General features: G+C 51.2%; 1 protein-coding gene across 1 annotated transcript in view; it reads right to left on the bottom strand.

The window, feature by feature from the left end:
• Positions 1–16,130, bottom strand: part of ABCA13 (ATP binding cassette subfamily A member 13) — a 366,745-nt gene that overhangs the window by 109,506 nt on the left and 241,109 nt on the right. The window contains exon 47 of the mRNA XM_042977198.1: positions 13,873–13,981. Coding sequence (XP_042833132.1) covers positions 13,873–13,981 — 109 coding nt within the window. The remainder of the gene's footprint in view (positions 1–13,872; positions 13,982–16,130) is intronic.

Here is a 16,130-nt window from a genome sequence, read left to right as displayed (position 1 = left end):
GGGCTTGGGAAGCGGATGCTTCTAGAAATATGGGAGGATCTTGGACTCGATGAACCTGAAGATACACACACACTCACACACACACACACACACACACACACACACACACTTGGGCAAGACACAGCGTGACGCACTTTCTGACAGCTAAAGAACCGCCACGAGGCAAGGAAACGAACTCGCTCCATAATGTTCTGGAGGATAGATTTTGTCCAAGGAGCCAGGTTCAAAACATATAGCAAATCACATGACTAGAGGGCTGGCGCGGCGGTCCCGCTGACCTCTGGGGCTTCCGGGGAAGAGGGCACGGGGGTGTGCGTCCGCCCCAGACCGTGAGGCTGGCCCTGACGATTTGCACGCTTCTCATGAACACGAGTCGTACGCGCAGTGCCGTCCTGATGTTGTGAGCCGTTCTGGTGACCTGTCGGAGCGGATGGGGTCCTGGGGCCCCTCAAAGTTACAGCCAGCCGGTCAGAGGGAGGGGCGGCCCGGGACTCTGGGGGTGTAGCTGGTATCTGAAGCCCACCGCCCCGTGGGGTCTGCGCTCCCTTGCAGGCGGTTAGTACCAGGACTGAACCACAGTTCTCCTACTTGGGATGAAGCAGGATCCCGCTCCTAGAGCTCGATTTCCCTCCTCGTCTGGGAGAAACGCAGGCCCAGCCAGGAGTCCCCAGCTCATCCAGGACCATTAATGTCCCCATCCTGCCCCCAGTCACCAGACTCAAACTTACATCATCCTAACCAAGTCTCCCGTCACCCCCCGCGACACATCCGAGAAGCTGTCAGGGTCTCCCCTTCCACGCCCCCCCCCACACCACACATCACACCTCCGCTCTGGACCACGGGACACGCACACCTCTCCCCAGCATCCCACCCTTCCCCCCCAGCAGCTCCAGAGGATTTCCAAGGAGAAACATAAAGGAAACACAGAGTTGCTATTTTTTTTTTTTACCTGGACAAAAGACACCTGCCTTTACAGTAAAGTCCAAAGTCTCATGTTATCCGATTCCCCCACCATTCCCAGGGGACACACAGGATGGCCACCACCGTGTCCTCAGCTACAAGTGTTTCCCCTCTTCTTACACAGAGGCTCCGACTTAATGCAAGTTCTCTGATGGTACGACAGTGACGTGCATACATGTTCTCTTGAACAGAGATCTCTTCCCGCGCTGGTGACACTCGCTAGGACCTGAGCGGCTCCCAGGCAGCCATGTGGTCACAAGGGTCAGCAACCGAGGCCCTGACCACCCTTCTGCTCCCACACAGCCGCTCGGCTTCTCACCTTCAGGTCCGCGTTCAACCAGTTTCATGAGACATTCTGCAGCTTATTATAAAACAGGCTTTGTGAGAAGAGCGTTTTACCCGCCTGTAGGCTCGTGTAGGTGTTCCCAGCACGTTTAACACGAGCCAGGCTCAGCCGTCATGTCTGGGACGGTGGGTGTGTCAAATTCACCTTCTGCTTATGATGTTTTCGACTTCAGATGAGTTTATCGGGACAAAACCCCCTTGAAAGTGGAGGAAGGTCTGCGCTTCTCTGCCCAGGCCCCCTCTCTTCTCGCAGAGGCTTCCTGAAGATGCTAATTTGGGAGCACCTTCCCACAGAGGTGGGGCCGCAGGGGGAAGAGAAGGCGGTCCTCACGTCCTGAGCCCTTCCATACTTGTGATCAGAGAGGAGGGGCTGGCATCCGAAGTAGATGAAAACCCCCCAGAGGCTCCGTGCTGTCCGTCCTTCAGGCCGCAGGGCACCTGTGTGAGCAGCCCTGGCACATCCGTGTGAGGACGCCCGTCTGCATCTCCTTCACATCCGCAGAGCCACAGCACAGACACCAGAAACGCCCTCCCGCATCCGGCAGCCTGTGCCGGAGCTGGGGTTCCAGACTCCGGCTGCAGGGGCCGCCCCTATTTTCTCCCCTCCCTTCCGCAGATGCTTCCGATTTTCCAAGGAATGTCTGTGTGCAGAAGGAGGGGGACGAGGCCACAGGTCCAAAGTCCCCACCTTGCTCCTTCTACCATGTAAAGCTGCCAGCGTTTTGGGGGTGTGTTCAATTATAAAATGTTAAACTACCACGGTCGGGTTCTTATTTTGATCGGGTTGCGTGAACATCTTTTCTTAACTTCAAACTGTTGGGTCATTGCCGGGAGATCAAAAACTACCCTAATATTAGCTTTCTGTCCGCCCGTTCCTCTGTTACGAATACACTGCCCTTCACGGTCGCACATACCCTGGACCTGTCATCCTTCCCTGGCTTTAATCGAGGAGGCGGGAATACACCTGGCCCTCGACCCACAGACGGAACGAGCGACGGCTCCTATGCTCAGCAGTCCCGATGTGCCAGACCCACGGCCGGACGTTTTCAGGACACAGTCTCTCACTGGGTAATTGGGCGATGAGCTCTGCGATGCACAACCCAGCAGAGTGCGCAGGAAGATCCTTGTGAGTCAGCTTGCAGCCTTCAGGAACCGGAGTCCCCTCCGGGGAAATGGCGCCCCGAGAAGCCTCCCGGCGCGGACACACCCTTGACTTCCAGAAGCCGAAACAGGAGCACACGACTGTGGCAACTGTCCCCAGCAGGTGACCTGTTCCTGACAGAGGCGGGACCACTAAGTCGCCTCCCAGCACACAAGCCACCGGGACCCTTCCCTGTGCAAGGGACACGCTGGGTGCCACAAACACGCTAACACAGAACGAGAATCCCACCGGGGCAGCAGGGGACAAGCGGGAGCACTTCACCAACGGGCCGCAGGAGAGGAGCCGTCGCATCAGCCGTCCTGCCCTGTCAGTCTGTCCTGTTCTGGAAGCTGAGCCTCGCAGGCTCTGCCCACCTGGCTCTGAGAAGGACCAGGCCAGCCCCTACCCTCCGGGCCCTCCCCCTCAGTGATTCAGAGGGGTCACAGCTTCTCATCCAGTGCTAGCTTCCAAGAGTCCTACAATTTACATATTTTACATATGGTAAATATTTAAATACAATCTTTTGAAGAGCACACAGGCTGCCTCCTCGCCCGGCAGGGAGCCCCAACAGCCAGAAGGCAGCCAGTGCTCCTGGCACAACGGTCCTGGGGAAAAAAATTTTAATGTTTATTGCTTTTTGAGAGAGAGAGAGAGAGACAGAGACAGAGACAGAGCGCGAGCAGGGAAGGGGCAGAGAGAGAGGGAGACACAGAATCCCAAGCAGGCTCCAGGCTCCGAGCTGTCAGCACAGAGCCCGATGTGGGGCTCAAACCCACCGACTGTGAGATCATGACCTGAGCTGAAGTTAGACGCTTCACCGACTGAGCCACCCAGGTGCCCCTTTAATTTTTTTGAGTTTATTTACTTGCAGAGAGAGAGAGAGACAGGGCTTGAGCAGAGAAGGGGCAAAGAGAGAGGGAGACACAGAATCCGAAGCAGGCTCCAGGCTCTGAGCTGTCAGCACAGAGCCCTATGCGGGGCTGAAACCCACAAGATCATGACCTGAGCCAAAGTCGGACGCTTCACCGACTGAGCCACCCAGGTGCCCCTTTAATTTTTTAAGTTTATTTACTTTGAGAGAGAGAGAGAAAGCGCATGGGCAAGGGAGGGGCAGAGAGAGAAAGAAAGAGAGAGAGGACCCCAAGCAGCTCACAAGCTGTCAGCGTGGAGCCTGATGCAGAACTCAAACTCATGAACCGTGAGATCATGACTTGAGCTGAAACCAAGAGTCAGACTCTTAACCGACTGAGCCACCCAGGCGACCACAGGCACCTCTTTAAAAGGCCGCCATCCCCCAAATCTCCACCCTGAAAGTGAGAAACGCTCTTTGAAAAGCAAGATCCGGAGGAAGGGCCGTGCAGCGCGGTGCTCCAGAAGGAAGCCATCAGATGAGCAGGAGAACCCCTCAACTTGCTTTCCGAGGCTTGAGCCCCACTGGGGTCTTCTCACCAGTTTAGGTAAGAGGACAGCACATTAGTGTCAGACCGGAACCAACAACGTTCTGGTTTTGTTCTGCTCTGGGGTATGGGAATCCGGGCACCAACCACAATGGTGGGTTGGCTGGGATTTAACACCTCCTTTCAACAAGCCCCCCCCCACCCCCGCCATGCAGAGTCCCTGGTGCCCAGCGGGGACACACAGGAGGTGTGTGTCCCAGGAGGTCAAAGAGGAGGCGGCCCCAAGGAGGGAGCAGGTGGGGAGTGAGCCCCGCCCCCTCCCGAAGGACCCTGCCAATGACACAGGTACCCTGTGCAGTGTGAGCAGCCCCTTGGCCGCAGACAGAAGCAGTGGGGGGAGGGGGTGCCCAGCAGGAACCCCGGCGGCTCTTTGGTTTACAAACGCTGCTAATTTTCACAATTTGCTAGCTTGCAATCCGCTGTCACTACATTCTGTAGGAGAGGCTCTGTGGGATCAAACGGATTTCAAATCCAAACGAACGTCTCTCTACACGCGTGCTGAGATTTTGCTTGTGTTTTGCAAAAAGCGGGAGAGACCAAGAGTAAGTGAGGGTCACATGTGTGTCCATTTTCTCAAAAATGAAAGCGCCATCAGAGGAAAGGACAGAGTAGGCAGCCCTGTACCTCCCGCGGGTCCCGAGTTTCCCCAGACCCCGGAACGAGAGGCACAGGCGCGTGCATGACCGCTCGCCCTCCGCTACCTTCTCAGCTCTGCCAGCTGCTCCTTAAAACAGTAACTACAGAAATCAGAGCTCCTTGGGGCGCCTGGGGGGCTCACTCAGGTGAGCGTCTGACTTGAGCTCAGATCTCACGGTTTGTGGGTTCGAGCCCCGCGTGGGGCTCTGTGCTGACAGCTTGGAGCCTGGAGCCTGCTTCGGATTCTGTGTCTCCCTCTCTCTCTCTGTCCCTCCCCTGCTTGTGCTTTGTCTGTCTCTCTATCTCAAATATAAACATTTAAAAAAAATTTTTTTAAGCAATCAGAGCTCCTCCTGCATACCCACAGACACAGGGCAGGGACTTGACTGTCTCGCAGATGGGCCCCTTCCCCCTCCAGGACAGGGCTTGACTTAGAGATGGGGCATCTTGAGGCATGGGAGGCAGGCACAGGGAAGGAAACCGAGGCAGAGGGAAGTTCTATCGACTTATCTAAGGCCAAACACAGCAGAGCGAGACCTACAACCCTGATTTTCTGGATCCCAGCTTATCCATTTTACGTGCAACTAGAAAAACCATTTGCAGCCTTTGATGTTCTCCTTGCAAAAACCACATTATCGCAATGGACAATCTCCATAATCGGGCGGTGATTCCCATCGTATCATGTGCGTTCAGAACAGCCTTGTGATGGGATCCGGGGCTGATGATGCTGGTGAGGAGTCCATGGTGAGGGGTCTGGGCTCTTCAAGGAAGGGACAGTGGTTTCAGCCCCCGAGGAGAGGGGCTCTCATGCATCGCATCAAAGGTTCCCAGAAGGAGGTTTCAACATGTAAATTCTGAATACGCTTGATTTTTCTTCGTTTGATTACTCTTATCATTTATGTTTCAGCTTCTCCACGAGCTGGCCCACGGCCACATACCAATATATAACATCAGCTCCCTCATTTAGTATTCTCACCATGCCTTCCAGACTCTGTATATCTGTCATTTGTAAAAACGCACATCTGTGCTTTTGTCTCGTATCCACTCTGACAAAAGATGCTTGTCTCCAATTCAACAGTCACTGCTGGGTCCCTTCCTCTTATAAAACGGACATCTCTGTGTGCATTCACACCCAGATGTCTGTAAGCGTCTCCAGCAGAAGAACAGAGCTGCCTTCGCATCGATATATGCGCAAAGGACTGTTTTCTTTCAGTTAATTTGCTGTGAGCCATCGGCGCGGGGTGGGGGAGGGAGGTTGGGGGGGGGAGCATGAAGGAAAAAATGTTCGTTCGGTCCAACGGAGTATTAAGAGAAACGTATGCAATTTCCAAGAGCTGTTTCAATGGCTTTCTCTCTGTCTTCCTCCTCTTAATCTCTCCTGGAAAAAAGACTCTTTTTCCCCTCAATATTGAGGTTAATTATTACTCTTCCCAAGGAATAAATAGATGCCAACTGTAAAAAGTTTTAAAATAAAGAGTAAAATTAAATCCTAACCTACTTTGAAACCAGCCAGAGGGAATCATTGTTTGCACATTGATATTAATTATTTCTAAATGTCCAAGGTTTTCTCGACATACACTTGTCACTATCGAATTATGTTTCCCATTCTTCATCTTCGACTCCATCGATCGTTCTCGACCTTCAAGTAATGTTTTCATCACACACACGCCAACACCTGCACCTGTGTGATCCCCTGGAACCAATGTCCACCAGGTTCTTTGATTCGTTCTGTGGATTCAATGTTTTCATGATCTTACTTTTGGTTAATCTCTCACATGACTGTCCTTCGGCATTCTTTTTTATTAGGAATATATCTACAACTTGTTGGGATAAGCACTGGGTGCTGTACATAAGCCAATTTGACAATAAATTATATTCATAAAAAAAGAATATATCTACAGCATGTTTTTTGAGCCACGTCCAACATAAGTGTATCTTTGAGGCTTGTTTACTTTAAGACAACATCTCCATTAGGTACAGAATTGAGGGTGTACCTTTATTTTTCTTTCCGTGTTCCATAGGCAGTATTCTCTTACCCTCTGGCTTTTGAGGTTGTGATTAAAAAGTAAGAGACCAGGTTCTGGTTTCTCTAAGATGGGTTAGCCTCCGTCTTGCCAGGTCCCCTCCCTTACGAGGACCCAGACATCACACACCAGCTGGAAAGAAGGCGGCAGGTGTCTGGGGCCCTCGGGACGTGGGGAACAGCGTGGCAGGTGGCAGTGAACTTCCTGGTGTCCTTGCAGCTTCCCGTGTATCCCAGACAAGCCACTACAGAAGCCTGCAAAACGGGAACCATCAGGAGCAGTAGAATGTGACAGCCACACATGTCTACCCAGAACCACTGCTGAGGAAACTAGACGGAGGGATACACTGAGGACAGCGCAAATAAATCAAAACAGAATCCCGAAAAGCTGATCAAGCCTCTCAAAGGGAAGCAAGAAGAAACAGAGGAAACAAAATCAACAATGAAGTGTCAGAATTAAGCTCATGGGTGGGTAAAGCCCATGCAACGTGAGCATGTCTGTCAAAAGGCAGAGCTCGGTACAGTGTGAGCCCCAACCTTCAGAGCCTCAAAATGAGGGAATCAAAACCTTACCCTGCTGAAAGGAGACATGAACAAATCTACCGTTATATTTAGGCATTTCAATACCTCCGCCTCTGCATTTATGGAACCATCGGACAGAAAACCAGCCAAGATATGGATGCACTGGAGCCCACAACCACCCACAGAGCCGTGGAATACACATTTCTAATCACCCGTGGAAATGGCCCCCGGACAGACCACATCTGGACCTCAGAACAAACCTCAGCCAAACCTAAAATAATTAAAATATGCAGAATGCATTCTCTGACCACAGTGAATCGAACTAGAAATCAATGAGAGAAAGACAGCAGGCAAATCTCAAAAACCTAGAATTTAAACAACGCTCTTCGAAATAACCCCTGGGTGAAGAGGAGGTCTCAGAGGGAATTTTTCAATCAGAAGCTGGTCTTTCATTTGTATTACTTTAAAACTAATCGGATTTCGCTATTTATAGCTTTATTTTAAAAAAATGCTGCCTTTATCTTTGAACCTTTGAACATTCAGCAGGATTGCTTATCGATGATTCCTATTTCCAGAGCTCCCAGCTCAGGAATTTTGCCAGGATCACGGCAAACCCTCCCACTGGCCCAGACTTGTTTTGTTTGGTTCTTGATGGTGGTTTTCTTCTGACATCGCTGTTTGTTCCCTTAATCAGTGTCCGTCCACTTCCTTTCTCCACCTAATTCCTCTGTTTCTCTTCCCGGTGTCAGTTCTGCTATTATCTATTTCCTCTGTGTTCTTAGAGAATATTTCGTGGTTACCCCTTTATATCAAAAATTCTGAGTGAGGGAGAGAACTTGGCGATCAATAATGTGCTTCTCTGTATCCAGGGAAAATGTGTATTACGATCTGGTCTTAGCCAGTTCCTTTGTTACTGAAATGTATCTGACATGGAACATTGTGTCCGTTTAAGGTGTACAACTGCAGATTCGATACATGTACATACCGCAGGATGCTTGCCACGTGGGGTAACAGTCAGCTTTCTTTTTCATCTCAGCCTGGCCTCTCTGTCTTATCTGTCTTCTTGTGTTTCCCAGAGTTCACACATTTCCTGGTGCTCCTGTGGGGGTAAACTCACAAGACGTGTCCCAGGACAAGACCTTCTGGGGGTGTGCAGCGTCCCCTCCCTGGGGCGTGGGGCATTTCCTGGTCGCCAGGCTGGGTGTGATGGCTGTGACTTGCCTGTCTGTTGCTGTCCCTCCTTGATCTGGGCAAAGCGGAGGCTGGTCCTGATGCTGCTCTGAGCTTGGAGTCCTCACATCCTAGGATGTCTCCGCACCGTCCCCACGTGCTCGCGAGTATCTCCAGACCCTTAACGTTCAGGCTGGAGGTCACTGATGACAGCTGGTTCCCAATACCTGCAAGCTGTTCCTTCAGCAGCTCTGCTAAACCGATCTGACATGACCTCCAGTTCTCACGCTGGGGGGTCTCTCGTTAGGAACTGGGGATGCGTGCCTGGAGGCTTTATCTTAGCATAAGTAATGCAGGGCAAGCCATTATCTGTGTCACTCCTTGCTCCTGGGCTCATCCCTGCCCCGACTATGGGCACATCATCATCCCCACAAGCAAGCTGCGCTGACCTTGCCCACTTCCTCCCCGGGGCTCCTGGCACCCCAGTGAGCTGTGGCCTCCAGAGGATACAGATGGAAAGGGACCAATGAGGAGGAAGGCTGGGTGGGAAGGAGAAGAAGAGGTTTTTCTGGCTCTGGACGCACAGCTGTCCCGCCCCGCCCCCAGCAGGTGTCTCAAGGTGGCAGGTGGTCCCAGCACGTGAGCACAAGGGGGCAGTGAGGGTGAGACTCTTTACCTGATCCCCACATACTCTTTATCCCCCTGCCTCAGGGATGAAATTATCCTCGAGGCCCGAAGGTCCCCAGGGTGGCCCGGTGTTTCCCAAACTTGGCTGTCCATGGCATCACCTGGGTCATTTAAAATCTCCTGCCATTCAGATCAGAATCTCTCTTGGGTCTGCAACAGAAATCTATATTGCTCAAAATTCTCAGGTGACACCAATGTGCACACAGTGGGACTACTGTGGATCTAGCCCACACGATCCACAACAGCCAAACTAGGGTAAGAGCCCAGGTGTCCATCGACTGATGAACTGATAAGGACACCAGTCTAGATGTAGACGTAGATAGATGTAGACGTAGATGTTATAGATACAGATAGATATAGATATAGATATAGATATAGATATAGATATATAGATATATACATACAAAAGAGTATTACTCAGAGATGAAAAAGAATGAAATCTTGCCATTTGCAAAAACGTGGATGGAACTGGAGGGTATTATGCTGAGCAAAATAAGTCAGAGGAAGACAAATACCGAAAAACCACTCGTATGTGGAACTTAAGGAACAACAGATGAACGTAGGGGAAGGGAAGGAAAAATAAGTTAAAAACAGGGAGGGAGGCGAACCATAAGAGACTCTTACATACAGAGAACACACTGAGGGTTGATGCGGTGGGGGGGGGGGGGGGGGGGGGAGGTGGGCGGGGGATGGGCTAAATGGATGACGGGCATTAAGGAGGGTGCTTGTTGGGATGAGCGCTGGGTGTCGTATGTCCTGAAGCCAAGACTACACTGTACATTACCTGACTAGAATTTAAATAAAAACCTGGGGAATAAGAAAGAAGAGAGCAGCTAGAACAGGAAGAACTCAGACACATGGTGCAGAACCGAAGGGTCATGTGAGGTGGCCTGTGAGGGACAGACAGGGTTGGCTTGGTGTTTTGGTTTTGGTTTTCTGTGATTTCCCCCCAGGGGGGATGACGGACAACTGGACAGCATAGGGGACACACGTACAACGGGGGAATGAGCCGTGCAGATGGAGAGAAGATCCTGGGGAAGGGAACACGGGAACCTGTGCGGATGAAGGCCAAGGGCCCGTGTGGCTGCCTGGGGAGGGGCGAGATGAGGGGCTGACCTGGGGGGACCCTGTGGGTCACAGTGAGAGTCTGGTTTTTATCGTAAGAGATACAGGAAGCCAGAGGGATGCCATGATCACAGGGACAGGTCCACCGAGGGCACTTCCGGAGACCTAAGCCTTGGGGCCAGGGTCAAGGGGAGCACAGGGGCCCCACAAAGGGCTGGGGCCCGCACCAAGCAAGAGCAGGTGGTGCCCGGGCCGGGTGAGCATTGGTGAAAATAGGCACACTCAGGATTTCAAGTGCAGAAGGGACAAGACTTGCCAAATGCCCATGGGGTGTGCGTGGAAAAGCAAAGTTCAGATCTGGGGTTTGACCTCAACTGACTGAATTTCCCTGGGAACCCTGAGAAGTGTTATGTGACACGCAGCATGCCTAGGCTGCCGATGCAGAGCCCAGGAAGGAACAAAGCCTCTGACGTGGAATCCACTCCGCGTCCCTCTCATCCCTGGGCGAGCTCCCACGCCCACGCCTGTCCCCCAGGCTGTGGGGAGCACTGGTAAAGTCCCCGTCCCGATCCCCAGGGGGGTCCGGCCACGCTGCAGTCACAGAGCACAACACCTGGGCGGCACTCACAGCCAGGCAGGAAGAGAGCTCTGCCTGGGAGAACTCATGGTGGGTATGTATGAGACACATGTATTCCTCGTAAGTCAGCGCACGCCTGCCGGTAGTTGACAAAATCCTGCCCGTTGAACGGGCCACCCGTGGTCTGCCCTATGTTGAGTTTTATGCTTATAATTATGGGCTCTGACAAGCTGCCAACCCCCCGGGACCCAGCAAGGTGGCCGACCTGGGCTCTGGAGACTCCTATCGGGTGGTCTAGGTCAGCGGCCAGAAAGTCCCTTCATCTCTAAGGCAGGGATGTCTGTGTCCCCAAGACCCTGTCACGGGACCGCAGTGATGAGAGCAGGCTGCGTGTCTGGGTGGTACGGTGATCGCGCATTCAGCTGGCGGTGCCTGGGGTGGGGTCCGGTTCTGGGGGGCCACTGGGGCACAGGCTCTGGGGCCCAGTTCTGGGGGGCCGCCAGGGCAGAGGCTCTGGGGCCCAGTTCTGGGGGGCTGCCGGGACACAGGCTCTGCTCTCAGGGGCTCATCCAAGCTCCACACGAGGCAAGCGGTTGTTTGTCTGCAGCCACGGAGCACACAGTTGCAGCCCGGCTTATCCCCGGATGAACAGGAAGCATCCGGGACGTAGAGAGCATTTCTGCTCAGAGACTTGCCTACGAGCTCTTTGCCGCATCACCCCACTGGGGTGCTGTGACTTGTGCGCTCCCTACTTACCGCACAAACCTTCCTTCCCCGTGACGACTGCATAAACAAGGCAAATGAGAACTGAAATTCTGACATAAACAAAGTATTCACGTTTCCAGTAACAGAGGATAAATGCATTTTTCAAGGCAGCACGACTTCTCCACAGAGCCCCCTCCTTTCAAGAGGGATGGACGTCATCGGGGGCGTCTGGTCACCAGGAAGCAGTGACATGAGACACGAGTGACCGACACCAGCATCGGTCAGCATTGCTCCCGTGACCCCGGGCAGTGACCCACGACACAGGGGCTCGACCAAGACTGTGGCTCACAACTGGAACCCAAGGTAAGGCTTGTATGTGTAACTCAAGCTCTTAGGAGTCAAAGTACATTTTGGTAGTGACACAATCCAGTCATTTAGGAAGGGACATTTGGTCAGTCGCCTGGGACACAGCAGAGCGGTGTTTCTTAGGTGTGTGAGGTGTGCGAGGGTCCCCTGCAGAAATTTGACGCCCATGGTGTCATTTCACGTCCTATCGGTATTGTAAGGTGGGCCGTATTAGCTTACTTCACTGATGGGAAAACCGAGGTTCAGGAAAATCACCCAGTGGCGGTGACTCTGGGTAGGTTAAGTCACGGGGCCAGGATGTGGCTCTAGGTCCTGCTGACAACAGAGGCTCTGCTGTCCTCCCCCAGCTAAGCGAGAGGTCACTTCCGAGGGGCATGGATAGAAGTGCTTTCTGGGGGGGACCTTCCCCAACAAGGAACTTTGAACCTTGGGCGAAAGTATGGCCGAGAGCTACTGTAGGTGTTGGAAACGCAAGAGAATCAGAGCAGCCTTTCAAGTTCCGGGGGGGAGTCCAGTCTGACCTCCTCATGAGAGACCATTGAGGTTGTCTGGGGCCAAATTCTGCTTGACCTTGTCTGACGGAGTGAGGGCTATGCACTTTACTTAGTAGACAGCCTTTATGTATATTTGAAAACGAGAATGCCATGAGCAGAGTAATGCGCTAGAAAGAACAATCCGGCAGTGCCTGGCTGGCTCAGTCGGTCAAGCTCTAACCCTTTTGGCTCAGGTCATGATCTCAGGGTACGTGAGATCGACCCCCACATTGGGCTCTGTGGTAACACACAAAGTCTGCTTGGGATTCTCTCTCTCCCTCTCTCTCCGCCCCTCCTCCCCTCAAAATAAATAAACATTAAAAAAAAAGAACAATCTGGAAGCCATGTGTGGGAGGGCAGAGAGTTGGCTACAATCAAGAGACCTACTGGAAGTCTGTTGCTAGCAGTTGGGAAGGAATCCGTGTAAGACTAGTGTGACTGTGGAGAAAAGAAAAGAAATTCTAGCATCCAGACAGATGGGGAGAAAGGGTTCAGGTGTTAGTTCTGGGGAAAGGAGAGAATTTAAAGGTCTGCTGTCCGCCATTCGAGGGGCTCGCACGTTTTTTTCTACTTTTCCTAGGCATGCGCATTTTTACTTTTTATATTACCTGTTCTCGTTCCAACATAATTATGCTGTCACAAAATAACTAAATCCTGTTTTATGAAAACATTGGTGGGTAAGGGAAAACCAATATGGAAGTAAAAGATAAGGCTGGGGTAAAGGGAGAACACACGGGGGTAATCGCATCGCACTGACTTCCGTGGCAACTCATGCTTCAACAGGTGTATCTTGTGAATAAATCACGATGGGTATGGCTTGTTGGTCTTTAGAGAATTCATTTCTTTCTCTTTTTTAAGAAACTGAAAGAATTTGATTATTACAATTCATCCCACCCAAGGGAAGCAAATAACACCCCCTTAAATCAATAAATTCACCCTGGATTCCAGAAGTGAACATGGGTCTGTTTTTCAAAATAAGTCATTTTCGGGGCGCCTGGGTGGCTCAGTCGGCTAAGCATCCGACTTCAGCTCAGGTCACAATCTCACTGTCCGTGGTTTCGAGCCCCGCATCGGGCTCTGTGCTGACGGCTCAGAGCCTGGAGCCTGTTTCAGATTCTGTGTCTCCCTCTCTCTGACCCTCCCCCATTCATGTTCTGTCTCTCTCTGTCTCAAAAATAAATAAACGTTAAAAAAAAAAATTTAAAAAAAAGAAAAAAAAAAAAAACAAAAATAAGTCATTTTCAAATAAATACTAAATAATGTCAGCGTGTCAAAATGTGAACACATAGGTAGTAAGTCCATGATCAGCTCAGATCATTGATGAGTGAAGACCAGATTACGATGTTCACCTTTCCAACAATAAGGGTGATCTGTACTTTCTACAAAAAGAAATTATTCTTGTTTCCATAAGATACTGACATCACAAGGAGAGAACCCTCAGCCATGTTTCTACCCCTCACGGTATAGAGATCATATCTGCAAGACAGTAAAGGGGGTGAATGACACCAGTCAGAGGCAGATAGGGTCTGCCACTTTGCCTGTATTTATACACAAAGAGGCTGCCAAGTTGAAGTGCTCTCATCACGCTTCACATTGGTGGGCTTGATCTTTTCTGCTTCTTTCACCTTTCAAAGCACTGTCTTACGACAGCAGTAAATTATATAATGCACAGAAAAGAATGTTACCGTATTGTCTCCAGTCCGCAGCAGGGGGTAGGTGTGTCCACAATATAAGGTTGTTCAGATGATTTAAGTAGGACGGGAGGGAATGAAAACCCTTCTGACTGTACCACACCTAAAACAGAAAAATAGAGTAATGGCTCTCGTGAAATTAGCCCCTAAGTCTTTGTCAGCTACTCCCAGACACCAGGGACATGTGTCCATTAGCTTCAAAGCACCTGAACGTGGGACTCAGGGCAATGTCCCCGCACGGTTGGCAGTGAGCAGTAAATTTCAGTCTGCTAATTTTATATTTATCTCAAGCATATAATTTCCAGCTAAAAATAGACGAATTTTCCCCAGAACAAATGTGAATGTTGCTCTATAATTATATTCTCACAGCAAAAAAGGAACCTGAACCCATCATTTTTCTTCTTCTTTCTCGGTTGGTAAGCTAATAAAATTTGACCTGCAAATTAAAAGCGGAGAAAATGATCAGGGGGAAGAAAAAAAAAAAGAAAGAAATGATTACTTTCAAGTTAATAACTGAATGTGGGACCTTATTTCTCAAAATAAATTGCACTGAGCATTTGCTGAGCATGGAGAATAAAAGAGTGTGCCTGTCAGACAGGAGAGAGAAGGAAGGAGGCAAGAACAGGAAACAGACAATGTTATGAAAGCTGGGACCGGATGTAGCAGAACCAACACCAATGGAACCGTCAGTATCTATAGTCCAAGATATCAGTATTTTAATAGACAGGTTTTTAAAAAAATGTACTCAGTCTGGAAAGCTGAGGAGTGTCTTTGAGAAATCTAATGAACCACCTGGCAGCTTCTGGTCTTAATTCCATCGACGGGACAGCTCATTTCTCCAGACAGCGCTGTCTTTCGTGACAGACGATGTTGCCTGAAGACTGTAGAACCGTCCCCAGAAAGTCAGCGCTCGGAGGAACACATCCAAGTCCGCCACAGTCTGCAGAGTTAGGGTCACACCCCGGGGGCTTCGAACAGGCTTTCTTCTCCTCGGTCTTCCCACCAGGGCCCTGGGAGCAGCTACTGTGCTCCCGGGAACGGCTAAGTGAACTATTGCTCGTGTGGTTTAAAAAGACAAAAACCAAAACTTGCCTACAAGACAAGCCTTTCTCGGGTATCCCACTTGAAGAAGCAATTCAGAAAACAGACCCGTAACTCTTCCACACCACCCGGCACGGCTCACCTCCTTCTTCACATAGTTGAAGTTCGTAGAGAAATTTTTGCCAGTTGTTTTTCTTTTTTAAATGCCAGCTCGCCTGGGCCCTACTAACTACAGAACCCAGGACGTCCTGTGGTCGTCAAGGGAGAGCCTACACAGATCTAAGACTGTGTAACAAATTCTTTTACGTATACATCAGCAAGTGGGTGACAAGGAGAGAAATCTGGAAATTACAGGAGAAAAACTTTAAAGAAACCTGGTGTACGAAACTGAAAACATGGGTGCCAAACTACGCGGTAACAACACCTCTGTAAAAGTGTCACCAGCGGTAACTTCCAAGGTCAAAATTGCCCAGCACACTCCTTGACTTGGGTTGTGGAGATCGGGAGGCAGAAAGTCAAGAGACGGCCCCAGAATGGAGACCAAGTCAGGGGGATGGCAGCCAGAAACTCCTCGAAGAACCCGGAAGGGTGGTCGTGCTAACTGATGCTCTCCGGGGACAGAAGGTCATCTGGGAACCTCAGGGGTGACGCCCGTGGTACCCTGACATCGCCCGAACCCCACTGGGTAACTGTAGAGAGAGCGGCGTGTCTCAGAAAGAACCAAGCGGATACACGGCAAGCCCACGGGGCATCACGCAGGGTGGACCACACAGCAAATGGCAAGGCCTCCGAGCCCAGCTCTCTACGGGCAGGAAGCAGCCAGACAAGTTGCCCGAAAGGTGTATTTCCAAATGTCGTCTTCACGGGTACCCATCCCGGGTGATGGAGAAACAACCGACAGAGAGCAGTCAGTGGCCACGGAGAGTGTGGAAGTGGGGAGCACGCCGGGGAGCAGGGCCAGGGCCCGGTTAGGGAGCACCCCCCAGGGAGGGACGCCTGGACCGCGTGCCACGCACAGCCCACAGCAGCCCGACCCCACGGACGCGGGAGCTACGTGAAGGCGCGTCCCCTGTTCGTGGCAACAACGGCTTGGTTGTCAGCCACAAGAATTCTCTCGGCAAGAGTTGCTGACTTCACAGAGTTTGCCGCATTCTCGAACTTCATCTCAGCTCTGTACACTGGCCCTTACTTGGGAGACATTTACAATTCTG

The sequence above is a fragment of the Panthera tigris genome, chromosome A2 (assembly GCF_018350195.1).
Source record: "Panthera tigris isolate Pti1 chromosome A2, P.tigris_Pti1_mat1.1, whole genome shotgun sequence".
NCBI lineage: Eukaryota > Metazoa > Chordata > Mammalia > Carnivora > Felidae > Panthera > Panthera tigris.
Note: the sequence above shows the minus strand (reverse complement) of the source record. Positions and strands in the feature narration are given on the sequence as shown.